General features: G+C 42.8%; 2 protein-coding genes across 3 annotated transcripts in view; one reads left to right on the forward strand and one right to left on the reverse strand.

Annotated features, from left to right (window-relative positions):
* The window catches only part of GDF9 (growth differentiation factor 9), a 49,826-nt gene extending 47,935 nt beyond the window's left edge, over nt 1-1,891 (reverse strand). Inside the window, exon 1 of the mRNA XM_081851083.1 lies at nt 1,782-1,891. The gene's annotated coding sequence lies outside the window, so the exon portion shown is untranslated. The remainder of the gene's footprint in view (nt 1-1,781) is intronic.
* Nucleotides 1-16,249, forward strand: part of SHROOM1 (shroom family member 1) — a 46,761-nt gene extending 30,512 nt beyond the window's left edge. The window contains exons 3-8 of one of the 2 annotated variants that reach the window (XM_081851047.1): nt 2,799-2,869; nt 6,646-7,299; nt 8,550-9,128; nt 9,794-9,923; nt 14,197-14,469; nt 15,652-16,249. In XM_081851047.1, coding sequence (XP_081707173.1) covers nt 2,799-2,869; nt 6,646-7,299; nt 8,550-9,128; nt 9,794-9,923; nt 14,197-14,469; nt 15,652-15,903 — 1,959 coding nt within the window. In that variant the 3' untranslated portion in view covers nt 15,904-16,249. Of the gene's footprint in view, nt 1-2,798; nt 2,870-6,645; nt 7,300-8,549; nt 9,129-9,793; nt 9,924-14,196; nt 14,470-15,648 lie in introns of both variants that reach the window. The other variant, XM_081851046.1, reaches the window with a different exon arrangement.
* Nucleotides 16,250-27,214: the final 10,965 nt, after the last annotated feature.

Here is a 27,214-nt window from a genome sequence, read left to right on the forward strand (position 1 = left end):
TCATATCCTATACTTTCTCTGTCATTGAGACCATTGAGGCTTAATTTTGACTGTTCATGCCCAGTGCTGCTTGAACTGTAGCATTCTGTAATCGCTCCCCCTCTCATAATTTAATGCCATAAAGCAGAGCTACAGTATATCTGGAATTGTGCATTATTGAAATAAAGCGATCTTTGCAGGACTTAGGAATGTGAGGCTAAAAACTTCTGCAACACTTTCTTCTCATATCAGTAGCTCTTCTGTTCCATATTTTCTAATACAGAAGAATTGGATAAAATTATATAATAAACTTCTGGTCTCCTAACTTCTTTTCACTTCTGACTTTTCCAGTCTGAATGTGCCAGCACAATCATGAACTCACCATAATTTTGTTCTTTCAAACAGCTTGGAGAGCTGCTTCATGAAAGTCCAATTGCCTATGTAATATTCACTTGTAATGTGCAAATTTCGAGAGTAGTACAATTCCCTATATGGAAGTGTCTTTTGCAAAGAGGTGCTTAGATACTATGCAAGGTATCCTGGCACAGGTGGTGAATCTTGATGGATTTCCATTCCTCAGAGAAACCACACAGGTTCTGGAGCTTTCCATTCCAGAAGAGGCTCTGTTGTGTGAACTGCCCCAGCCTCACTGTCTTATACTCCCTGTTTAAAACTCCCTTGGTTCATCTCTGCCCCAACATCAGCTGTTGGCTTTTTTGATTTCTGTCATGCTCCATAAACCTTTTCCAGCTTCAGGGGAGAAATATGCACTTCTCAGTGCCAACATTTGGAGGACAATGTCTGTCAACAGTACTGGAAAAACAGGATAAGGAAGGCAAACAGAGGCAAAAGGGAAAGAAAAAATAGAGAAAGAGCAGTAGTGCTACCTACATATATAATAAGAAACTGTTCATAATCTCTTTGGTTTTCAGGAGAGAGAAAGAAGACTCCTGCTAAGGGTAGCTAGTCACTTTTTGTATTACGGATCAGGAAGCAGCAGGCAAATTCTGTTATTGGGCAAGATGGACCTTTGGTCTGTGTCAGGCTGAGGATAGTGCAGCTTAATATTTTCCTGGTATATGCCATTCAACAAATGAGGTTCCGGAGCATGGCAGAGTACTCTGGCACTATGCCTTAGAGAACTCTTAAGAGAGGGCTAAAGACCTTGTGGACCCCAAGATGTTGTTGCATTCCAATATCCATCATTCCTGACCATGGGCCATGGTGGTTGCTGGAGGGCTGCAGTTTCCCCATCTATGTGTATTACTACTTCAGAACCAAGGAAAGTTTAGGGTCTGTCTTCTAATGTTTCTTCTTCTGGAACTGAGGGACCTTCAGTCCAGTCCCACCTCAACTACATATGACCTTCGACAAGTCATTGCTATTCAGTTTTGGTTCCAGACTTGTGGTTTGGTAACCAGCTCTCTAGGTAGCTATTGCTCACAATATACTTACTAAATTATCAAGTACCGTATTTTTTCGTGTATAAGACGCCTCCATGTATACGACAACCCTATTCTTTGAGCCCAGAATTAAGAAATAAATATTTTAAACATTCTGTGTATAAGACAACCCCCAATTTCAAACTTAAAAAATGGGGGGGAATATAGTCTTATACACAGAAAAATACAGTATGTTATAAGCAAAAGGTTTGTAGAGCTTTTCAATATAAAATAAATGACATGCATCACAATGATTGAAAGAGATTCCTTCTAAGACTGCTCATTCTAAAGTAACCAGTAGCTTACATTATCCACCACAACCAGTTCCTCTTCAGTGATCTGGAGCAGACTTATTCTTACCACTAGAGTTGGACGAGCCTGCTGGTTTTGGTTTCTCTCAGCTTCTTGTTTATTTAGTCTTTAAGTTCTCCAGATTTCCACATCACATTGTGATCTTTTTAAAAAACAAACAAAAAAGACCTCATAAAAAATTGCCAGCCTTTTACTGTGAATTTCTCAGAATAAAACATTTTTGTGTGCAATTTTCTGTAATATACACATTTCTGAAAGCAATTTTCCTTAACACAATGCATTTTCATATGTCATTTTCACTAATATATATGCAGCTTCACCTCATTGTACACCTCATTCGGTACAAAATCTGGGCATTGCAAAATTCAGAAGAGTGCACATTTTGAAGGATAGCTACATTTTGGTGATAAAGATCCCTGTCAAATGGCAGCGGAATGATGAAGATTTGGATTGTGAGCATTGGAATTTGGAATAGAACTCACCAGGATACACGTATGCTGCTGTGCTAAAATGATACAAAACTGCTTATTTTTTCTTATTTTCCAAACTTCATTCTATTTCTCTTGGTTATAGCAAGGAGCAAAATCCCTCTCTGACTGGCCATTATTTATTCAGGCACTTATTTTGCTGCTAAGAGTCACCTGGCTTTGCACACACATAGCCAAGCCTATCTGTGAGGACTAGAAAAGGGTTTGCTGCTGTCTGTGTGAAAGGTGGGATTCTCTGGAAGCTAAGTCTTGGGCACAATATTCTGGAGGAAGCCAATGGATACAAGATGGTCAAATTAGCCATTTCATCTTGAGCCTGTAGCAGCATCACAGAAAACACAGGTCCCTAATCATTTCTCAGTTTTCTGCTGGTAGCAAAATGTGGGAGTGCCATAGAAGAGAGTATTAAAAGAGGGTATTAACAGTGCCATAACAGAGGGTATTAAAAAACTTCTTTTCTTATTTAGGGCTGAGAAATCTCTTCCTCGTCAGTTAGCATGCAAATGAAAAGTAGAGAGCTACAAAGTCATATGGAGAGGTCTCCTCATCATAAAACATGGTTGTTTTCCATCCCCAGGTTTTCTATAGCTCCACAGCCTGCCCTGCGTTGTCGGCTCAAGACCATGAATACTATCCCACGCACCCCAAGTAAGTGTGCAAATATTCACAGGACCAGCTCTTACGATTAGATTTTCACTGTGTTATGTCTTGATGAGAATAGGCTTTTCCCATGAGTTCATTCATGTGGAGAACCAAAGACAGGCATGCCCCATTTCAGAAGTTTGGCCATTGCATCTCAGAAGGAATTTCCATTTGCTTCTGGTTCCATTTCCATTGGACCCTAATGTTTTAGCTACTGCGATGGTCATGGAAATTGTTTCTGGGAGGCCATCGCTGTATGGGGTGAGTTATACATTAGATTTGTAGTATAAGTGCATCACTGGAAATGTGTCTCATGGTAAGAACAACACAGTTCAATGTCTGAACCAGCTCTTAGTTCCACCCAAACGTAAAAGTTTTTTCAGATACATCTGAGCAGTTCTACCTGCCAGGCTACTGTGATGTAACACTGTGCAACTTTCCTATTGACCAAGCAGTGCACGAAATCTCTTGGGTACAGTCACTACATTTTGGGTACAGTCACTTGCCCCACCATCATTTTGAGACTGTGTGTGAGGACTGGGCAAATGCATGTTCAGGCTTTCTTGTGGATGCGCACGGTTCCTGGAATTCTCCATTCAGTTCCCATTCATTTCAGCACATATATTTGTTGATCTGTCGCTTTGAAAACAAAAAAGTGAATAACAAAACATCTGTATAACTGAAAGGGTTTAATGGTTCTGCCTTCTATGTAGCACTATTGGGATTGCAAATGAATGCAGTGGTTGCAGATAATGGTTTTAAAGAATACTCAGGATGGAATCAAGAACGAGTGCAGCAAATTCAAGAGTTGGAGAGTGTGTTGTTTGGTGTGTGTGGGTTTTTTTTTTGGGGGGGGTGGCATTACCACAATATCTCTGACTTGGAGATTTCCCCTACATCAACCATCAAATTCAGGGATATTTGAAGAAAGCAAGAGCTTCTGGATCTGTATACCCAAAACTTTAACAGCTCATGGAATTAATCCAGAAGAAGTCTTAATTTTTATCTAGCCATTTCTTTTTCCTTAGGAAGAACTTTCTCTTGGGCATGCCACACTCCTTAGAATAAATGTTCATAAAACTGTCATCTTGGTTCAGTAGGATCCAGGGCTTGCTTATATGCGGTGCTCCAGTCCTTGGCTATTTTTAAGATTGATAGAGCAGATTGGGGCATGGAGAAAGATACTCAGCAACTTCTTCATAAGGACTTTGGTAGCTAGGTTCAAGTGTTAGGCTGTAATCCTAACCTCACCTACCATTAAGAGTAAAGGTATACAGTAGGATTTACAGTAGCATTGTTAGGGTTACAGCCAAACTTTCTGTTGTCTCCATAGCTGTTAAGCAGAAGTGGGAGCCACTGACCTACTGTCTGCTGCAGTTGGTTCTGCAGCTTGTGGATTCTGACTTAATCCTACCAGTTTCCGGTTGCCTATGACCTTTGCACAGCAGTCACCCAAACTATGCAAAGTGTCATGACAGGCATGCCTGTTTGGGGCAAGATAGTATTTCCCGTGCAAGAAAATACTACATTTTGAGAAGTGGGAAACTGATTTCTATGCAATAGAAGCCTTTCATTTAGGAAACATCTGAAGGCAGCCCTGTGTAGGGAAACATTTTAAGGTTTAAGGTTTTACTATGTTTTTAATATGCTGGAAGTTGTGCAGGGTGGCTGGAGCAACCCAGTCAGATAGGTAGGGTACAAATAAATTATTATTATTATTATTATTATTATTATTATTATTATTATTATTATTATTATTATTATTTTCCTTAAGAGGGTCTTCACCAGTGACCTGGTCTATACATGCAGCAGAAAGAACTGTGCTACTTCCAACTGTACATAGAATGATACTGTTGAATGCTTCCCTGTTTTTAAAAGGTCTTCACTGCAGGTAGAAAACTAGCACAGCATTGAGCAAGCCCTGTTGCACAAGTTCCCATCTCCCAGTTTGGTAGGTTTTTTGTTTGTTTTATTTTTACTTGCAGGGAGTTTTTGAGATGAGGCAGCATCGAAAAAATATCATGATCTACCTGCAGTCTGGAGTAGTACAATCCACTCTGCCACACCTCAAGATTCTGCAAACTTATTCTGCTGTATATGTAGATCAGACTTGTCATTTTCTGCAAGTGAGTAATAAACACATGCAAGAAAAGCCCCTAGAAACGCAATGTAAACAGCGGCGGAGGAAGACTCTCGGGTACCCGGGGCGTCGGGGGCGGAGCGAACTACCCATCCCTTCCCTATGGGCGCCATGGGCCCCGTGCTGTCCAGTCCTTATGGGCACCGTGTGCCTCGTGCAGCAGGGGGCACGTGGCACCTATAGGGACGGGGTGTGCAGTGCCCACAGGGAAGGCACAGAGCGCACGGTGCCCATAGGGACAGGGCGCACCACGGGGCCTCAGCCACCCTACAGCTGAGAAAAACCCCACCCCACCCTCCCACTATATATAAGGGTCTGGTGATTTCTGTTTCAGTGTATCTGAAGAAGTGTGGGTGCACACGAAAGCTTATACCCAGAACAAACTTAGTTGGTCTCTAAGCTGCTACTGGACAATTTTTTTATTTTTCTATTTATTTCGACTGTTGTTTGAGTCTCTCATGGGCCTCAAAATGTGAAGAAGAAAAATGTGAAATGGCTGCAAATGGAGCAGAGGAAATTCCTCTCCATATTCCAAAAGTGCAAACAGTAGTTCTGTTGCCCATTATTTGAGATCATAGCTCCACCATCTGATCTCCTGTTGAAACAGCATTTGACTTGCAAGGGAGAGACATGCCTAAGGAGAACAAAATGGAAGTTTCCTCTAGATCTGTTTATAACTCTTTTTTTAAGATGTGTGCTTAAAATAGAACTTTAAAACCAAAGGGAGTTTTGGCACAGATGAAGTATAAAAAGACTGGTTAAAACTCAAGTTAAGTGAAGGATGGAAAAATATTTAGATGTAAGATTATCCCATCAGTAACCACAGATTTATAGACTATGGATGATGCATTTTATTATCTTTCACTGACAGAGAAAGCCACAGGCCTGACTAGAATAGCACACTTCAACCTTCATCAGCTACCTCCATTTCCCGCACCCTTTAAATTCTTCAGTTCCTTTCCAGAACGAAATGTGGTACCATAACTGCATTCCAGTGCATTAGGATTCCAACTTCAAAGCAACTCATAAAAGTGCTTCAGATTTATTAGGTTTGCACAGTCAGCTGCTCTAAAGAAAGGGAACACATCATTTTATAACCCACCTGCCCCCAATATACGCCTGTTATCTGATGGTAGGGACATCTGCTCTTTTAATGCGTGCATTAATATAGCAAATGAACAAGTTGTTATTTGCACGCACACAAAAAGCTGGTGTTCATTACCTAAGGCGGTTGTTGCCCTGGGCAGAAGCAGGGCAGCTGAACACCCTTGAGAGGGAATAGCTAAGTGATCACATAGAAAGCCTTACACAAAATCAATTTGCGTGTGTCAGTTAACATCACTGAGGGTGTCCTTACCTAGCAGATTTTACATATGAATAAGTAACAGTTTGGGTATCAGAGAACTTCCAGGTGCTTGCTTTTCATACTCAGGTTGCTGCTCAGGTTATGAATCTTCAAAAATTTAGTTTTTATTTTTCATTTTCTCAGTGCAAGTGCTTCTCTACTGTTTCCATTTGGCGCTAGGTGGGGAGGGAAGCCTCATTCTGTAATTAGACAATGGAAGCTGGTCTGTTAGGGCAAAGCATGAATGAAATGAAGTGACTTTGCTTTTTAATATATATATTTGAAACCAAACTTTAGCTCCCCATCAAAGGAGAAATTGGAAGCTGATCCATCTGACAAAACACATGCTCTGGTGGCTGCAAAGCAAAGTGCTGGAAGAAGAGGGGAATCTATGGGGGAACCTGGGACCTCTGAAATGGCTAGACTGTCCCCATTGAGCCAAAGTACGGATCAGCTTCCCCATCTGAAGAGTTGGCATATTTCCTCTGGGCTACAGATGGGCAAAGACTGGCAAGGAGAAAAGCATCCAAATACTTTGCAGCATTGTGAGCCTGCATCATCTGGGCTCAGACAGCCACACATGGAAGCTGTTGGAGGACAAAGGGGGTCAAATTCAACAGTCCATGAACTGAAACAACCCCCTGCCACAAATAAAGTCTCTCACGCTTTCCCAAGTGTAAGCAGTGTACCCCTGCTTTCGGTTGGCAGGTTGCCTTCTCCAAACCTACCTTTGGAGCCTCTTCATTCTTCACCAGCCCCTCCTGCTCCTGCTGAGATGGACGATGAGGTTTTTAAGGAGTCTTTTGGCAGTGGCTCAGATACAGCCTCTGACATCCCTTCCCTCCACAGAGAAAGTAGGAGTTTTATTCCGAGCAGAAGAGCACCCCAGCCTGCCCCGATGCCTCCGGCTTCCACAGAAGGAAAGCAAGTCAAGGAAGAGCCTAGTACCAGGTAAAAATAAACATTCCCATTTGGGGCCAATGTGTTTCTATTTATTCTGAGCTGCCATGTCAACTCAGAGAGAGCACACATGCACATATAAAATGTACAATATGTAGAAGGCGATGCACTCTGCAACCCCCGGGAAAAGCTCACAATCACTTTGGCACAATCAATTTGGCCTGGAAAAGTGCAATTTTGAAGGAGAGGAACAGAATGTTGCTGACACTATATTCATGCTTGCCTCCCTCAACTGCTTCTTAATAATAGTCTTGAGTGTTGGGAACTGCTGGGACTGGAACTGGGGATGTTTGTTTCTGTGTGCTGCTGTCCCATGTGGCAGGCTATGGGAACTGCAGCCTGGAGTATCTTCCTTGCTGCAAAGCATTCTCAGGCTCTGGACCAGCCTTCTCCATCCAGGCTCCAGGGGCAGCCCCTACCACTAGGGGGCGTGATGCAGTCACCTCAGTTGACAGGTGCTAAGGGGCACAGATGGCAGCGAGATGTTGGGAGGGCAGAGATGTGTGTGGTATACAGCAAAGTCTGTGTGACCCTTAAGTTTGGGCCACATTCACACCATACATCTAAAGCATGGTTATACCATGCCTGAAGAATTCTATTGTATACAACACAACACAGTGGCGCCAATGTAACTCAAGTAACAAAAACAAAAGGTTTGGGGAGCACCTTTGTTACGAGCATGTGTGGTTAAATGTGGGGCAGGGGGGTGGGAGAGCCTGAAAGACATTGCAGCTAAATATCTGATTTTTGCTTGATGCACAGAAATTAATTAGATGCCGCTTACTCTTCTGTCCATGCTAGGAAGTGTCATTTGTTGCATTTCTGTGTGATGGACACAGGAGCAGAATCAGTTGTGGGGAAAGGTATCAGCCCCACACAATTCCTGTTGTGTACTCAATGTACCTTTTCAGGGGCCTGTACTTGAATAATCTGGTTTCCCCATTCATACTTGCTAGGTGTGATGCAGTCCTACTGGGTATGGCTCTGTGTGTGCACATGTGCACATGCTTATGTTTCTATATGATGGAAGAGAAGTCTATGTGTGCTGCTTTGCCTTGCTGAAAAACAGTTGTGTTTCTGTTGTTCTTAATAATAATAATAAAGCTGTTTATAAACCTACCAGTCATTAACCTGAAAGCAGGACTTAACCAGACATGGATGCTTGAGTGAGTACTCCATCCCTAGAACCCAGAGGCAAAGAAGAAACACAACAATTTTATACAGCTTTGTCTTTCTTCTAGCTTCCCTGTCCATGAGAAAGAAGAATCTAGTCTTGGAAATAGCAGAGAAGATGAGAATTCTCCTGAAAATTCACATCGTGCAGACATGGCTCTTGACTTCCCAGCTTTCAAAGAACAGAACAGCAGACATTCTCAGCTGAAGAAAGAATTAAGTGACAAACCCCAACTTTCCAGTGCTTCTGGAAGAACCCGGCGGCAGCAATTAGAGGCAAATAACGCAACCCATGACTCAGAGAGCAGGGCGTCTTATTGCACTGCCTTGTTAGACAGCCAAGGACAGAGAAATTCTAGCCATCCACTAGCAGATTCAAGAGCTCTGCAAGATGAGCATGAGTGTAACTTTCCAGCACAAGGCACAGATTTATCTTTAGCACAGTCAATATCGACAGAGGACCAAAGGTGTGAAGACCTTGCGGTTGAGATTATTGCCAAAGACAAGTCTCTGGTTGACATCCTCACACCCCATCCCACCAGGAAGACTGCTCTAGATCTCATGGAAGGCCTTTTCCCTGTGAACATTTCAATGCCAGGCAGATTCTGCAGAAGGAAGGAGGGAATTCAGTCTGTCCAAGAAAAAGAGTAAGTTTATATATTTTTTATTATTTGTTTTTTATTAAAGATTTTCTTACATACACTGTAAGTTTATATGGCACAGAAAACCACAGGAACTATACTTTGGGTAAGGGCAGGGGAATCCCATCCTGTTTTGCCACCTGAGGTGAAATGGGAAAGTGCTCTCTGGTATGCATGCTGCACAGAACTCATCTACCCTTGCCAGTCCTGCCAAAGCCTCACTTACTGGGTCATGTGGCTTCCAGGCACCAGCGAGATCTCATGAGGCTCTCCACAAAATTTTGTGGGGCACTCACAAGATTTCACCAGAACCCACAGCATATGCTTCTTCCTCGCTTCGCCAGCAGGGAGGGGCACCTGTATTGGCTTCATACCCCACCCTGCAGGAAAATCATCTGGGAGGGGAGTCTCCTTATAACCCTGAACTCCCATTAAGAAAATTTACACCAGGGGTTCCTAACAAACTGTGAAGTGTGGTGACCCAGCAGGCATTATAGTATCTTTGTTGAATTAGTAATACTTTGAATGCCATCCCAATGTTGGAGAGGCTGGGAAAGTGGTTTTGAGTGCTCTGTCTGAGCACTTTTTTGTGATCAGCAATATCTCTGTTAATACATTATTTGTCACATTGTTAAAGAAGCATTTATAATGATTGCTTTTTATTTTAACAGCCAAAGAAGCAGTGACTGTGCAGCAGACCCATCTCATGGGACTCAGAGTTTTCTTGAGCAAAGTACGGACCAAATTCTGAGTAAAAACAGAGAAAGTCTTGATGATCCAGACAGCATTACATCAAAGAAAGTAGGTAGACGAGTGACCATGCGATCCTGTATATGTTTATTCAGATAGAAGTTCTGTTGGGTTCAGTGGGACTTCCTCTCTGATATGTGAGTGTAATAGGCCTGGGGAAACTTCAGACAACCTTTGGACAACCATCCAGATCCAGATTTTGGAGGTCTCCTCAAGCCATGTCACATGTTACACTAGCAGCCACCCTCCATCAGTTTCCTAAGCTTCCATGTTTGTCTGACTGCATCCTTTCATACATACATATAGACATACATACATAATTGTTTTAGTATGCTGCAATTCCACAGTTAAAACCATACTCAAGGCGGGTTACAACATAAAAAAAACCACATAATTACAAACATAACAAAAGTAGTCATAAACAATAAAAGCCATCAAAAAGCACACAACCCAATTGAAACAATTTCCACATAAATTATAACACATAAAAAAATAATACTAATAACAGCAACAACCTCCTCCAACAAAAAAACCCTAAACAACACCCTTTCCTTTCCTTTAGTCTCTGTCTTTCTCTCTCTCTGGTTCTCCCTCCTGCTCTCCTCCTCTGAAAAAATGAAGAGAACAAGAGAGAGAAAAAGAAACCAGAGGCAAATGTGGGAGTTTAATAAGCCAGCCTTAGAGGACAGCACCTAGAGCATCTAAATACATTCTAGGCCCACTGTTTGTTGTCACACATGTGCCTGCCAACCTCCTGGTCAGTGTGTCTCTCTCTTTCTCTCTCTCTCTCTCTCTCTCTCTCTTTCTTTCTTTCTCGAAAGAAAGAAAGAAAGAAAGAAAGAAAGAAAGAAAGAAAGAAAGAAAAAGATGCAGACTAAGGGCTCATCCACGCTTCCACTTGTCCTGTGCCTGGAAAGCACGGGTCTGAGTGGTTTTCCACTTGCCCCATGCTTTCTAGGTATGAATCTGAGTGGGTTTGCCTTTATTCCGCCACTTTCCCCTGGAAAACATGCTCTTAAGTGCTAAATTGGAGCAAACGTCAATCCACAGAAAACCCGGTTGATGTTTGCTCTGATTCAGCAGTAAACAGAGGGTTTTCCCAGGAGCAGGTAGCAGGGCAACTGTGTGTACAAATGTGTGTTTGTGTGAGCGCGTGCACAGGCATGAAGATATGGCATTTCTCTCTGTGTGTGTACACACATGCATGTGCATATGGTGCCTCTCTTTATGTGAATGTGATGTGTATAGGAGGACATTAGCCCGAGAAAACAAAAGCACATGAAAACCAAATACCGTCTCAGCTGTGCCCAGTTACCTATTGATTTATGCAAGAGTTAAGCATGTGCTTCTTCCATTGAAATCAGTGGTGTTTTAACAAGGTTTAATTTGGCAGGCATGGTGCAAACATTCAGCTTTTCTGAAGTGACACACAAAGAAGAGCTATTACCATGAGATTAAAAACCATTTTTGTCAGAATATTCACTAAGGAGTTAGCAACTTAGTTCCATCGCTTGTGCAGTTCTGATAAGTTTAAGTTGCCTTCCTTAACATCAACAGGTTTTTGCTTTTATTTTATCCTTTCCACTGGCGATGTTGTGATGTCTTTGCCAGAAGATTTGGCATACATTGGTTCCGTTTTGAATAAATGTGGTTTCTTGCCTCAGATTCTCCTGCTTAGAAATAGTTTCATGGCTGTGAACTGGGTGAGAGAGACCAGGCCACGAACCCTACATGAATGAGACCTGGCATCCCGTGGGAATATGATACGCTTCATTTTGAGATCTGGCAGCCCTTCCTATTAACAGGCTTGGTGTGTCATATTGGCTTTCACAATGCAGAGAATGAAACCATAACTGAGGAAATAGTTATACTGAGGCTCCTTTGGCAGAAATCCCAGGTTCCTTTGCAAAGGAGGCTCGCTAGTCATTAAAACTTGGCGACATTTCAACTCTGCCAGTCATGTTCTGCCCACCTGTAACTTTCTTTGGCAGTTTATAAGCTGTTGCTTCCTATGATAAACCTGACTTGTCCCAGCCATTGATATAAGCGCCAGTGTTGGATAGTGGTTTGAACGCCAGACCAAGATCCAAGAGCCAAGTTCAAATCCCCACTCAACAATGAAGTTCACTGAGTGAGCTCAGGCTACTCAATCCCTCTCTCCCTAACCCATCTCATAGGGTTTCTGTGAGAATAAATGGGTGAGCAAGAACCTCATAAGCCACTTGAGCAAGGCACAAAGGTAAATAAATAAATCATTGTTAAAACGTGGCCATGCTGATCTTACTGCCCTCTGTTTTAAAAACCATTTTGGGTGCCTACAGGGGCAGCCTAGTTAGTATAAACATGCATGTTCAAGTTCCTGTGGCTGAATCCTGCCCATCACACACATAGACAGGACCCACATATTTACTCCATATCTGCCCTACCATGCTTTTCCCCATCTAAATGTTGATAAATCTTGGCATCAGAGATGTGGCTGCCTCAACTCTGATGTATAGTGACATTCATTGTGTGCATAACAGGGCCCTGGAGACAGGGGAATCTGACTTTATTGTAGAGAGTTGAGGCTTTAAAATTGGGGACCAGCAGCTTGCTTTCCTCCACTTCCTGGAATCTATTTTTCCTCTTCTGCCTGATGCCTACTTGAGGACAGATGGCTGAGCTAGACCCCATGGTGGTGTGAGCTATTTTGTACACTTATGGAAACGCTAGAAACAAAGTTCTTTGGTGACTGTAAGTCTTGAATCCCACTAGCAGATGAATCTCGTGGGGTGTCCAGAGCACAGTCTAGTCCTGTTGTATTAGATGAGTTTCAGCTGATGAGGCTCAAGGATGTGGACAAGGTGCTCGGATCACTCAGGGCAACCACTTGCGTTTTAGACCCTTGGGGTGGTCCCAGTCCTACTTGGATGCTTGTTCCCAGAGGGTGTTGCTTGAGGAATGCTTTTCTGAAGGAGCAGGTTCATAGCTTGGGGGTACGCCTGGATCTTTTGCTGTCACTTGAGGCTCAGGTGGCCTCAGTGGCCCAGAGTGCCTTCTATCAGCTTTGGCTGGTGGCCCAGCTATGCCTCTTATCTGGACACGAATAGCCTCACTACTTTTGTCTATGCTCTGGTAACCTCATGGTTAGATTACTGCAATGTGTTATATAATAATAATAATAATAATAATAATAATAATAATAATAATAATAATTTATTTATACTCTGCCCATCTGGCTGGGTTTCCCCAACCACTCTGGGTGGCTTCCAACAAAATATTAAAATACAGTGGTCTGTTAAACATTAAAAGCTTCCCTAAACAGGGCTGCCTTCAGATGCATTATACGTTCAGAATCTTCAGCTAGTGCAGAATTCATTGACCAGGTTGCTCACCGGAGCAAGACGGTTTGAGCATATTACACCAATCCTGATCTGACTGCACTGGTTACCAGTTAGTTTCCGGGCCCAATTCAAATTGCTGGTTTTGACCTATAAAGCCTTAAATGGCTCACGACCACAATACCTCAAGGACTGCCTCTTTCCTTATGAACCTACCTGGACCCTGAGATCATCTTCTGAGGCCTTGCTTCTGAGGTCTGGAGGGTGGCAACACGAGAAGAGGCCTTCTCTGCAGTGGCCCCCCATCTGTGGAATGCTCTCCCTGGGGAATTTCACCTGGCATCTTCATTATACACTTTTAGGCCACAGGCAAAAATGTACCTTTTTAATGAGGCCTTTGCTTGATTTCATTGACATCCTATGCCCTTTTAAAATGTGTTTTTTTGGGGGGAGACGGGGGTTATTAATAATAATAATAATAAATTAATTAATAATAGCAGCTACTACCACCCAGGCCAAGTAGTAAAAAAAGGCATTCACCTGAGTAATATTTGCCAGCATTTTCATTATAATAAACTGTATTTGTTTTATTTCAGAATTGTATAGCTTTGCTCCTGCATTTTGTGAAAAGGCTTGCTTCGATCAGTTTTCTTGAAAATGAAGTATATACTCATAAGCAATTTTAGCCCAAGCTTTGTGTCCCTTTTAGGATAACCTCAATAAGACAATTTTTGTGGTGGCGAATATGGAGCAATAGGCCTTCCTAGCTGCCCAATGTTTTAGACAGACTTGGATTTCCTTCACTCCCATAGAAACTCAACTAGGAGCTTAAGGCAGTAAAAAGAGGCTTATAAACCCTGCCATGCTAGGTAGGAGGGAATTTTGGCTAAAAATGTTCTCCTCCAAAGTGTTCCTTCAGGGCCTGCCACCTTATCCGAGTACCACCCTACTAAAACCTGTCTATCAAAGCCAATTCACTTTCTTAATGGCTTCCTTCCTTGCAGAGAGAACTTATTTCCAGCATCCATCTGAAGCTTCAGGCTCTGTGGCTTGAGAGGGAGCTGATTGAGTCTGAAGCTAAGGGGTATGCTGTGCGTGGCAAGGAGCTGGAGACCCTGGTCCAAGACCTGTGTAAACCCAATGAGTACGAGCGCTACATGATGTTCATTGGTGATCTGGAGAAGGTGGTAAGCCTGCTGCTGTGCCTCTCCAGCCGCCTTGCTCGGGTCCAAAACGCTATGGAGAAAATGGATGAAAACACAGATGCTGAGGAGAAGGTGAGTTCCAAGGCAGGAACTGAGGGTAGGCTGTTTTACTATATGCCCTTCAAGATATGACTTTTCTGGTTGCCTGGACATAAATTTCTAAATCTAGACACCTGCTGCAGCAATGCGGATTCCATGATTAATGGTGCTTAGGATCCAGTACGTAACATTGACCTTCAGCTGCTTGGGTGCTGCTGTGATGTGGCTGATCCCAGGCTGTTTGCTGGTAACATTTGAAGGAGGGTGTGTGTCACTTGTCAGTAATGGGGTGAGAAATCACCATGTTGCCAGCTGTCCCCTATCTGACTTCTGCCCCTCGGAAATCTTGGACAATATTTCAGTGTTTCACAATACGGAGGTCTCTCAGGCGAAGTATTAACTCTTGTTTGGAGACTGAAACTAGACACACGGCATAGGAGACAGCAGAGGAATTGAGAGTGAGGTGAATGGGATCCCTTTCATCACTGGCCATTTTCCCCTTCAAAATTATTTCCATAAAGTAAAAGATGGGTAGAAAAGTAGACAGAAAGCTTTTTTAAAAAAAGAAAGAAAGAAAGAACAGGGAAGTAGCTAGATGGGTAATGTTTTGCAGCCTTGTCTCTACTGCACCCTCAGGCTGGCAAGAAACTGTTCATACATTTACTGTGTGTTACATTTAATTTGATCCTCAGCCAGTCTTTCCACCATAAGCTGTACTTGGTCAGACAAGCACAAATATTTCAGGGATGGGGGATCATTCTGCATCTTCAACGATGTTGGTAAAATACATTTGTTTGCTCCGATCACATTTCTGTCACTTATTGGGTCCATAAAATACACCACAGTTAACATGAGCCATATTGAAACCCAGCCAGATGGGCGGGGTACAAATAATAAATTACAATTACACAGAGTCTCTGCTGTTTTTATGTAACTTGCTCTGGTAATACTTTTCGTAATGAGGAGCAGATAATAAATATTATGAATAAATAGGCATTCGTGGGCATTCTCCAGCCACGATCCACACTCAGATTCATGGTAGATTAATTTAGGGCATGATATGAATCATTTCCAGTTTTGTTAAAATACAATGCAAGTTCTAAACACAAAGTGTTAGGAGGACCAGTTGACTGACTACAGGACAGAAGGAAATATTCGTTGCATGTTATAATGTTCGCACACTAATTTCTGAGTTGTTTTTGTTGTCTTTAGCAGTCATTAAAAGAGCGGCACAGACTCTTGTCCAGGCAGCGGGAGGATGCAAAGGACCTGAAAGAGAATCTGGATCGGAGAGAAAGGGTGGTGTCGGGTATTCTTTCCAAATACATGACTGAAATGCAGCTTCAGGACTACAAGCACTTTGTACAGGAAAAGACATCACTATTGATTGAACAGAAGGACCTTGAGGAGCAGATTAAGTTTCTTGAAGAGAAACTGGAGAGGTTGGAGAAGAGTATTCCTACTTAAAGCCATATTAGCAGGCCACTTGGTTTCATGAATGAAGTGACTGTGCTAGAACTCCATCTGTATCCATGGAAACATTTAAGAAGGGAGCAAGGCTGCGTTTGGTGACTTCACATAGGCATCTCTGTGCCTCAGTGCTGACAAGGGCTTAATTGGCCCAGGCAAACATTTTTAGGAGAAAGTGACAAAACCTTAACTGTAGGTGGCAATGCATTTTTTCTTGGAATGACTGATGCAATGTGTATTGCCTTTCATTAATGAGCTGGTGAGCTGTTTTTCTTTCCTGCAGACTGCTGGTCTGTTTCCAGACTGACATCATCCCAATAAAGAATATATAAGTATCATAAAATGTTTTCCTCTTTCTGGATGGAGTGGGTATTTAATTGACAGGCAACGTTCACGTTTAAATGTGAAACACAATAGCACCAACTCTGTGGCACAACACTTGCAGGCCTTTTAACAAACTCCTTTTCCAGTTTAACCACAGGGCTTCCCTCTAACAAAGGGAGCAGCTTGCAGGGCCAATAACTCTGGGCTCTATGAAACAGTCATAAAACCCAGCCTGGAGCTATTCACGTACTAGAATTGTTTCTTCAGAACGTGGGTGTGCAGGATGTTGAGGAATACCCCTTTCCAGCTGCCTTTCTTTCTTGCTCCCCTACCTTACTCTTACTAGGTGTGCTTAAAATTCTTTGCGATTTCCCATATACAGCCATATCTTTTTCAAAATATGTACCCAGATTTTATATGAAATAATTGATATCCTATGAATGAGTTTTTCTGGACAGCATTCCATTTAATTATAACATTCATTCCTTAAGAAGCAACAGACATAAGAAGCTGTCTTATACTGGGTCCAACCATTGGTCTGTTCTGATGGGTGCTGGCTCCAGGGATTTGGCAGTTCTTCACCAGAGCAACCTCAATGCTTCCCCCCGCCCTGCCCCCCCCGTAATGTGGAAGAGGAAGGTCATTGCCTAATAATTCTCTTAAGCTGAATCTGATCTTCTTGAATACTCTGTGCAAAATGGAATTGATAACACTGTTAGAGTGCCTCTCTGCTGGCCTTGGCCAAAACCCAACTTTGTCACCTTAGAGTGTTGGGTGTAGAGGGCATAACTTTCCACTCAGCTAATCTATTCCAAATGCTGGTTGTGTTTAATACATTTTACAAAGATTGATATATTAAAATGTTCATTTTCTTTGATGCGAGAATCTCTCCTCTCTAATTGCAACATAAAAATCAGAGTGGGGTAAATAAATACACATGGCATTTCTAGGCATTTAAAAATAATTAAACCAAAACCAAGTACCTCAAAAACACAGGGTTTGGTGCAATATACAGCTCCAGGAAATGTACTCTTCCAACTGGCCATATGCTATGTTATGAATTGTTTTGCCACATCTTCCTTTCAAACACCCACCACCATTTGCACATTTGTCGGTTACTTTGACTGCCTTTGTCTAACAGAAGGACAAGGAAAGGGTGCTGAATGAGAAAAGGACAGAACCGGTGGACTAGAACGATCAGTTCAAGACTAGAATGGGGAACATAATGTTGTTGGAGTACAGCTCCCATCATCCCTGACCAATGGCTGTGGTGGTTTGGGGCAGATGGAAGTTGCAAGTCCAACAAAATCAGAAGGGGCAGTTGGTTTCTTAAACCAGAGAAGGAACACTGCAAGTCTCCAATGGTTAATTGCAGTTGGGATGAGCAAAAGGGCTACCTTTCAGATCTGGTTTTCCTATCAGAGGTAATAGCCTTCTCTTACAATCAACAACCTGAGATACTGTGTAGGAGAAAGAGCTAGTATTCCTGACATTAAGCTCAGTTCCAAGGAAACCCTTTTGCCCATCACAGTTGCAATTAACAACTGAAAACTTGCCCATGACTTAGGCCAGGGATTGGCAACCCAAGGCCCATGGGCCACAAGTGGCCCACGGGAGTCGTTTAACCAGCCCACGAGCAGCCCCTGAACCAAGCCGCCTTCTCAGCGAGAACCTTCCTGACCCCTGACTTAGGCCGTATGCATCCTGTGTGCTCCCACTGCCTGTTTGGGAAGTGGTGTGCACATGTTAGCCACAAACCATATCTCTCTTGCATCTATTCTATTGTTTCTTACGAAATACTGCATTTTAATGCATTTCACCCCAAACCAGCTTTGATCCAAACTGAGAGAAAGAACAATCCAGCTGCATTTTGAGCCACAGCCTTTGGTCTCGTCCACACTCCCACTTGTCCTGTGCCTATAAACCATGGCTCAGAGCAGTTTTCTGCTTGTCCCATGCTTTCTAGGCATGCATCTGAGTGGTTTTGCCTTTGACCTGCTGCTTTCCCCCGGGAAACCTGCTTTTTAGTGCTAAATCAGAGCAAACATCAATCTGGAGAAAACCCAATCAATGTTTGCTCCTATTTAGCTCTAAAGATTGGGTTTTCTCAGGGGAAAGAGGCTGGGGCAAGTGGAAGTCTGGATGAGCCCTTAGCTGCAGCAGCACAGTCCTAAGCAAAGAAAAATAAGCTCCACTGCGTTCAATGAGGCCTGGAACCTGTGCAGATGTTATTACAACTGGCTATGTTCTGTAGCTAATTCCTCTACCCTAGTGTCACATCATCTTAGGAGTACATCTCTGGGAATACTGAACTCCAAGCATGCTAACCCCTGTACCACAAGACAGAGACACTTGCATTTGAGGGACTTTTGTCTCTCTCATTTGTTGGAGGCTGTGCATTTACATATCCCCTGCACTGGTGAATGAGCACCTTCTAGTGGCAGCAACGGATCCTTTTCCTTGTTCCTCACATTACAGTTACACCAAGTGATTATGACCTTTTTTCTGCACTGTTGTATAGCCCAGTAGCTGTGAATCAAACCGGCCAGTTGCTACATGCTGCAGTCTACAGGTACAGAAAAGGGTAGACACAGCACACATAGAGAAAGAGAAGAAACACAATATTTAGCTATTTAGCTCAACAACTTTGCCAAAAAAAAAAAAGCTCAACAACTTTCCTGTCTTGATTTTCAGTGTTTGAAATATGGCAATCCTACCTTACAACACAATATTTAGTATTAAACATCCTGCTTCATCCTGCTTTGCCTTCTCTGGATTCATTAGTCCAGTGGTATCCCCCTCCACACACATAAACCCTCCCCAAATGTGCTCTGCAGGGTTTGGGGGAACCTTTGTAACAATTTTAGGCTTTGCATGGGGCTGGAGAAGAGGGGGGTGAAAGGTCAATTTGTGCAGAAATCCTTGTGCTGATGGGAGATTTGCTTAGTGTGACATTAGCTACAAGCCTTAGTTTAGAGAGCTGCTTTAGAAATGATTACTGTTTTTATTTTTAATGTTAATATTAATATTCTGGTCTTATGACTGAGGATTGTGATATAGGTTTTGATTGTTTGATGTTTGAATGCATTAGCTGCTTTAAGTTTCTTTCATCCTTAAGTTGGTAGAATATATGTTTTAGGATAAAAATAAAAATACAGAGGCTGAGGCCACTCCGATTCATGGAGGTTTGGGGTCAGGGCTTGCTGCTGCACTCAAATTCCTCTTGGCAGGAATGTCATACTATTTCCATTTATCTGGGCTGAATTTCGAAAGCACAGTCTTCCTTCCTTTCCCTTTCTTTTTGAAGAACAAGGCATAAGAAAAACAGCAAGAGCAAAGCAGAAGTACAGCCTAGATCTAAGTCAGGCATTGGCAAAGATGCCACCGATCAAAGGTCTATCTTGCTCAGGGTTGGGGAATTTGCTTTATCCGGGGGACCCCATTACCTCATGGACAGTTTTGCAGGGGCCGCATGCAAACAGTAAGCTTGGCTAGAGGCAGAAGTGTGTGGAGCAAAAGGTGCGACTTTTACCTTTGTACAGTGAAAAACTGAGGTTTCTACACACATACAGCCACATCGCAAACACATCTCTTTAGCCTCCATCCAGGCAAGCAGTAGGCATTATCCCACTCCTGGGATGCATGCCAGCCATGCAAAGGCACCTGAGGAGGAAGAGCGAGGCTGTTAAAGGGTCAAGCCTGGGGAAGGGGGAATAGCCTGGGAAGAGAGGCCTGGAAGGGTGCATTCACTCCTGTGTCTTGAGTTTCCTCACCCTGATCTAGTTCATCATCTTGTTTCCAGGAAGCCTGGAAATAGGTACAGATAAGAGGGGTCAGAATATTTGCCGTTTGGGTCACTTTTCCCGTGCTTATTCATAAATGCCTTCCACCCTATGTCCACACTGGTTTATGGTTTTTCATTTTTCATCCATACAAAAATTTGCATTTAAAGATTATACAACTCCATAATTTTTTGAGCATATTTTCTGCACATCTCTAAATATAATTTCTCTTAAAATACACATTTTTGAGATGTTGTTTTTGCCAAGAGCTGCACTGCAAAATCTGGAGAAGGGCCAAATCTGAAGGCTACCTCTTGTTCCCATCCACACTTCAGCTCAGGAGGAGGAGGAGCAGATCAGTTCACATCTGAACTTGAGAAAGATTAAATTCCACAAGGCTCTCTTTCACTCTCTCTCATACACACACTGAATGTAGGTTCACACACCAACTATCACAGTCAAATAGACAAATTTGTAGAGGCTGCTATGGACTTAGATCAGCAAGATGTCAAAATTCCATATACCCATATAGTGCAGTTCCACCCCTGCGAACGATACAATTATCTTCCCCCTCCCTCCCCCATCTCATAGTACAGTTGACTTAACATACTGTATGATAAGATAATCATAGGTCATAGGTGAAAGGTTAAGACAGCAGCCACAAATTGCTAAATGTTCACCCCCCTGCCTTCAGCTATGATAGCCAAATATGCATTGGATTAAGCAACCGAGCTCTTTAGATCTTGCATTCCATAGCCTGTTCAAAGAACTGGAAAATTACTGGTTTGCAAAGCTACAGGGGACTGTAACCTCCCCTTTTGCTCAAGCGGCTTAACCAGCTGGCTCAGTTATTACACACATTTCAAAAACTATATAAAGAAATCAATGCGTTCCATCGCTACTTCCATCCCACAGGATCTGCAAGCAGCCTGGGAATAGTCACTTATTATTCATGTGCGCCTTTTCTCTTAGAGCTCCAAGGTAACTCAGAGCTGAAAAGTAGGTGTCAAGAGAGAGTGCTTTCTGGTTATGTAAGGTTTCATAATTCTGATATAACAAAGTGCAGTGCAGGCAGTAGCAGGAGAGGTGGGCGTAGAAATAGTAACAAGTGAGATGGGGAGGGGGAATGCATACAGGCAGGAATGGGAAGCAGGTGAGCGTGTAAGAGGCAGAGCAGGACCCAAAGGAATATGCTGGTGCTGTTTTTTTACATTATCAAGCACCTGTGTGGAAAGGGGAGGGTGGGAGGGAAAAAGTGGGAATGATTGAAAGTGTGTTTGAGTGGCAGGTACAGTGGTACTTTGGTTCTCAAACTTAATCCATTCTGGGAGTCCTTTCGACGGTTCAAAAACCAAGGCGCAGCCTCCAATTGGCTGCAGGAGCTTCCTGCACTCAACTGGAAGCCACAGAAGCCGTGCTGGACGTTTGGCTTCCCAAAAATTTTCGCAAACCGTAACACTCACTTCCAGGTTTGCAGTGTTCAGGAGCTGATTTGTTCAGGAGCCAAGCTGTTCAAGTACCAATGTACCACTGTACTTGAAGGTATTACGATTTTCCAGACAATAGCATGTGTGAACTGGTATACTCACAAATTCACACGCAAATCAGTTTAGTGTTTTTAATTGGTGTTCCCTTAAGATGGCCTTTGAATGCAATCATAATCAAGAGCACACAGTCTCCTGTGGAGGCTAGGCTAAGGTCTTACCTTAAAAATGACTGGCCTCTGTAGAATTCCTGCTTGTTGCTCTATTCTTGAGGCAACGGGTGCGTATCTGCAAAAATGCACAGAGTTTTGTATTAGCTGCATTCTCAAATGTAACTTGGAGCAACATGGTGCTTAGTACCATAGTAGGTTTAGAAATAGTGCAGTTTTGCCGTGCTGTACCCATCTTGCAATGTCTGGTATGTGAGACTAGCGCATGAAAACACAACTATTTTAGATAAACTTTATTATTATTATTATTATTTGTTTTCACAATTTTATACATTTTAACTTTAACCATTTCAAACATTAAAATAAAAGGTTCTTTTGAACCTTCGGACCTCCTTCCCTCCCTCCATGGTTCCATATTTAAGATTAAATTCACTGCATCTTTTACCATTGTCCATCTGTTATATATCCATATTTACCATAGTTGATTCCACATTACGTGTCATTACATCCCTGCCAATGATTTTAACTCTTGAAAGTGGTCTTTACTATTTTAGATAAACTTTTACAGGGTTCTGACCATGGGAAATATAGTCCACTTTGTCTCCTATATATAGGGATAGTTTGTTACCTCTGTGTAATTATATTAACTGAAGTCACCCCTCCAGAGTCTAAAATGGAGACTGTAATGTTGAATTTTACCAAGGAGTTTAATCGATGTCTGGGCAGATTGAAAATGGGAAGTAACATAATGAAATGCTTCTTTGTACAGTACAGATATTTTTTTAAAAAAAAAATACTACAAATGGAAAGCTAGTCTGGGGAATGGCTATAGTGAGCCCCTTCCCATGTCTTCTAGTTTTTCTAAGGAGAAGCTTTCATCCCATGTGCATTCTGAGGAGATACAGCACAGATTCAGACACAGATGCATTGCCTCCATTAGGACACTGCCTGCAGAAGTCTTTCTCTCTCCCATCATGGGTAATGTCTCCAGATAAAGCTTTCTATGCCTATCAGCAACAGAGAGCTGTGTGCAGGTACAGTGTGTGACAAATGCTTTGTGGCTCACTCTTATCCTTTTCATAGTTCTCTGCAAAGTAGCTGTAGAATGGAAGATTAAAACCCTTCAGTGAGCAGTACAAGTGTTAGCCTTCAAAATCTTATTATACTGTGTGAAGTACCAAATATAATTCCTCCATGGAGAACATAACGAACTAGACATGTGCACTTTTTTATATAATGGTAATCTTGGTGGGATGTGAGAGAAGTTAGGCATCCATGTGCTAAAATCTCTCTGGCTCATGGGCAAAGCACAGCCTCACAGCTCTCTTGCTGAAGAGTATTAGGAAGAATTTAAATAGGGAGCTGCATTATAAAAAGTCAAACCACTGGCCCACCCAGCTCAGTATCTTCTTTTGCTGACTAGCATTAGATCTCCTGCTTTTTTCTACAAGCAGGAAGCATTCCTAGCCCTATCTGGAGATGCCAGGAATCAGCCTTTTGGATGTAAAACATGTGCTCTCCCGGTGAACTAAGCCTAGCTCTCTGATGATATTGCTACATCCTGTATAAAATACATCTGTGTACAGCACAACAGAAGCCCATACACAATACAACCACAACCTTCAAGTTACTAACTTGTGCTGCTGCAAATTTGTTACATCCAAGATTCAAAGGCAGAAATCGAAGTGATGATATCACTGATGCTGTGTTTGATTGAATTACAAAACAAGCAGCACACTTGGGGCTTGGGGCTGGAAAAGTACTTTCAAATGTTGCTGATACAACATCTTCAGGTATTTGGGTCAGGCATGCAGTCTAGGATTCTGCCAAAAACACCCCCCTGCAACATGGTGGCAAGGCCTTTGCACAATACAGCCTCTGACTCCTCTGGCTTCTTGTCTGCTTCAGATTCCTCCTGCAGCTTGTGAAAAATGGTTCTATCTTTGGAAATACTCACACCAAATCAAGAAATAAACTGAAATGTGAAAGTGTCAAGAAGCTTGTTCCAATCTGGGCAAAGCTTCAGTTTTTAGAAGTCTGTGATAAATATGACAAACATGAAGAAGCAGAAACTGATAGATCAGATAAGCTTGCACCCATTCTCACAAAAACCAAACCTCAATTATTCCATCTGAAACAGTATGAATTGTACCCACCAGTGCAAATTGTGACTTCTGGTTCCAAGTGTAGGCCCACAGAGGTCTTCTGGCGACACACTCCCATGCACATCATGTGACCTGCACAAGATCATAGGTGCTTTGGAAGGGACTGTGCTCTCTCTCACACACACAAAAATCGAGGGGTGTGCATTCCAATGTGTCTGGGCTCTTCTTCATCTGGATCTCTAAAGCTTCATGACTCTAAGGAAATAAAGGAGTCGTGACCCACACTGTGACATGGGATGCTCCCTTGCATTGAAACCCCTTCTCATGTGGCATCCTGGCTCCATTCAGATTCCCCGTGCACACACCCAGCAGGCCATGTGTTTACTTTACAGGGTAAAGTTGGAAAGGCTGTCTGGCCCAAACCCCATTTAAAGCTAAAGAATCATAAAGAGGGAGAGCAGTTGGTCAGCAGTAGGTTGCAACTGGGTGGCAGAATGAACAGGAACACAGGTCGCCTGGTAACCATCTTCCTTAGTATAGTGAGATGTACTGCATTTCTATTTAAATTATAGTAATTAATTCCGAGTGTACAGCTATGCACAAAACATTAGCAGATGCATTTTTGTCTCTTTGAAAATAGATACTCTCTTTTGTTGTCCTTTTGTGTGTGTGTGATGCATAAACGGCCACCTACACAGCAACTATGACCTGTGCATTTGGACTTTCCTGGGCCTAAGCTACTGTCTCACCTTCTGCAAAGTTCAAAGCCCTTCTGGTTGCTCTCGTAAGCAGCTGTGTTGTAGTGAGATCTGTGTGTGTGCAGCTCTCCAGATTTGGTTTTGCATTCCGGAGACTCCAGAGTTAATTTGCACGTGCAAACCCTCCACACCCTTCCCTTTAATGCACCAGGCCAAGACATGGATTCTGGCTGTGGCCCTGTTAATTTATAACTGCACAAACTGAAAAGTGGCACAGCAGCAATCACACAGGGAGGCAGTGCTGGTTCTGAAGCAAAACCAGACCCCGAATTCCTAAAATAGCTCCCCAGGGTCCAGCCAAGTCCATAAATTCCCTCCACCCCATTGCCAGTCGTGGTAAAACTTTGTCTGTGCTAACTCTTAACTTAAAGGTGAAAATGCTGCAAATTATATTTCAATGTGGATTTTGAATGAGCGCGGCCAAATTACCTATACAGAGCATTGTTCTGTATCAGAGCAATATATAACACATCTGCTTGGGGGGGCAGAAGAACAACCATATGGTTTCACTTTGAATACTGTATCTTGTGCTTAGCCACTGGCAAACTGTGGGTACAGCTTCAGAGACTGTTTTCTATCTTCACACTCTACAACATATGACTCACGTATCGTTTTTCTTTGGGATCTCTCTTACACTACTGGCAGTTCTGCTGCTCTCTATTATACGAACCAACCTTTGTTCTGATATATCCTCTAAAATTTCAGTTGCGTGGATCATAGACTGCAAACTTGCAGGTGCACTTAAGAGAAAAAGACAAACAATAACTTTAGCCATTATAAGAAGGCATCCCACAAAGTGAAAAGTAGGGCCAGTGATTAATCAGGGGCAGGACCCAGGAAACGGAAGCAGTAACTAACCTCAGCATCATAAGCAGGGTCTGTCCCTGCTAAATGGGGGCAGAGGATGCACATGCTCATTTGTTTTCACTGCAGACAATTACTACATTGTGCCTAGCCAATGGCCTGCACCAAGGGCATCCTGTGAAGATCCTCATTTAGAAGTTTCTTCATTACTGCATTGGCCCTGGAAACATCAATTGCTGTCACAGTGCCCAGCTTTACTTAGATTCACATGCAAATCAAACAACAAAGCAGACCAAGGGAATGTAGGTCAATGTAGCCAGAAAAGCAATACATAGAGCGAGGGCCAGAGAAAACAAAATCTATGCACATGGTGAATTAAAACAATGTTTTTATAGAAGTAGCACTGCAATCTTTCATGTTTTTCTCTCCCATTATTCAAAATAGGGGTCCACAATCATATGCAGCTATTTTTCATCTTCGAGGAAGTACAGAAAGTACCTGCAGAGCCAGGGTAGAAACAAATGAAGGGGAAATGGCAAGCTGCCATCATTTTCAGAAGTTGTGCAACATGATTCTTTGTGTGTTTACAAAATACTCATAAAGGCTGCACAGACAATCTGATTGAAACACTATTACTGTATTTTTAAAAATCTGAGTTGCTTTTAAAAAAATGTATATTAGATCTTATTTTTTTTAAACTTCTGTTGCAATATCTTTTTAAACAAACTGAGCAGGAGTCACCTAACCAGCCCCATTCATGAAAGCTCTGTGTAAGGACTTCTGCTTGCACAACAGGGCTTTGCCTCCCCCCTTCTCCTATCCCCTGCACACTTCCTGTACCCCCTAAAATTAGTTTTGGAGATTATTAGAACCCACCCAGAACAGCACTTGAGGGGAGGAGGGGGATCTTCTATCTGCCAAGCTGCAATATACCATGGAGCAGCTGGAAGATCACAATGTTGAATTCCACCCAACCTGATTTTTAAAAGAAAACTAAATTTAAAACAAGTATGTCGAAAGCTACACTAATAAATCCTAAACACTAAACCATGTTCATCTGTGAAATGTGTGGTTACAATTCAGAGTTGAGCATTTACAAGCAAAAGGATGTTTATGCTTGCATTGAAGTTTCCCTTCTAAACCGGTTTTTAAAAGAGATACTAGTCAACAGAATGCACCACGTTCCTAATCCCTTGGAAGACTAAACCCCAAACCTGAATCCCTGCCACACTTCCTTTCTCATTATGTTGAGAAATCCTTTGTTCTTGTTTAGTCGTTTAGTCATGTCCAACTCTTCGTGACCCCATGAGGCACTCCTGTCTTCCACTGCCTCCCGCAGTTTGGTCAAACTCATGCTGGTAGCTTCGAGAACAATATCCAACCATCTCGTCCTCTGTCGTCCCCTTCTCCTTGTGCCCTCCATCTTTCCCAACATCAGGGTATTTTCCAGGAAGTCTTCTCTTCTCATTAGGTGGCCAAAGAATTGGAGTCTCAGCTTCATGATCTGTCCTTCCAGTGAGCACACAGGGCTGATTTCCTTAAGAATGGATAGGTTTGATCTTCTTGCAGTCCATGGGACTCTCAAGAGTCTCTTCCAGCACCATAATTCAAAAGCATCAATTCTTCGGCGATCTACCGACTTCCGGGTTAGCGCGAACGGCTAATGGCGGATTCCCTCCGAGCTCCGGAGGGAATCGGCTCCGCTGAAGACGGGTCTTGCCGTGCCGGCGACACGGGGACCCTCAGAAACCGCAGGCGCGGAAGCCTGCGGACTTGGTGACTCGGTGGGCACCTTAAGCGCCCTCCCCGACCCACGAAGAGCCTTTTTAAAGGCTACGGAGAGGGTACGGAGAGTGGCGTGGTGCTGAGAGTAGACCGCTA

The sequence above is a fragment of the Podarcis erhardii genome (assembly GCF_964252035.2).
Source record: "Podarcis erhardii genome assembly, chromosome: 2".
In the NCBI taxonomy this organism is placed as follows: Eukaryota; Metazoa; Chordata; class Lepidosauria; order Squamata; family Lacertidae; genus Podarcis; species Podarcis erhardii.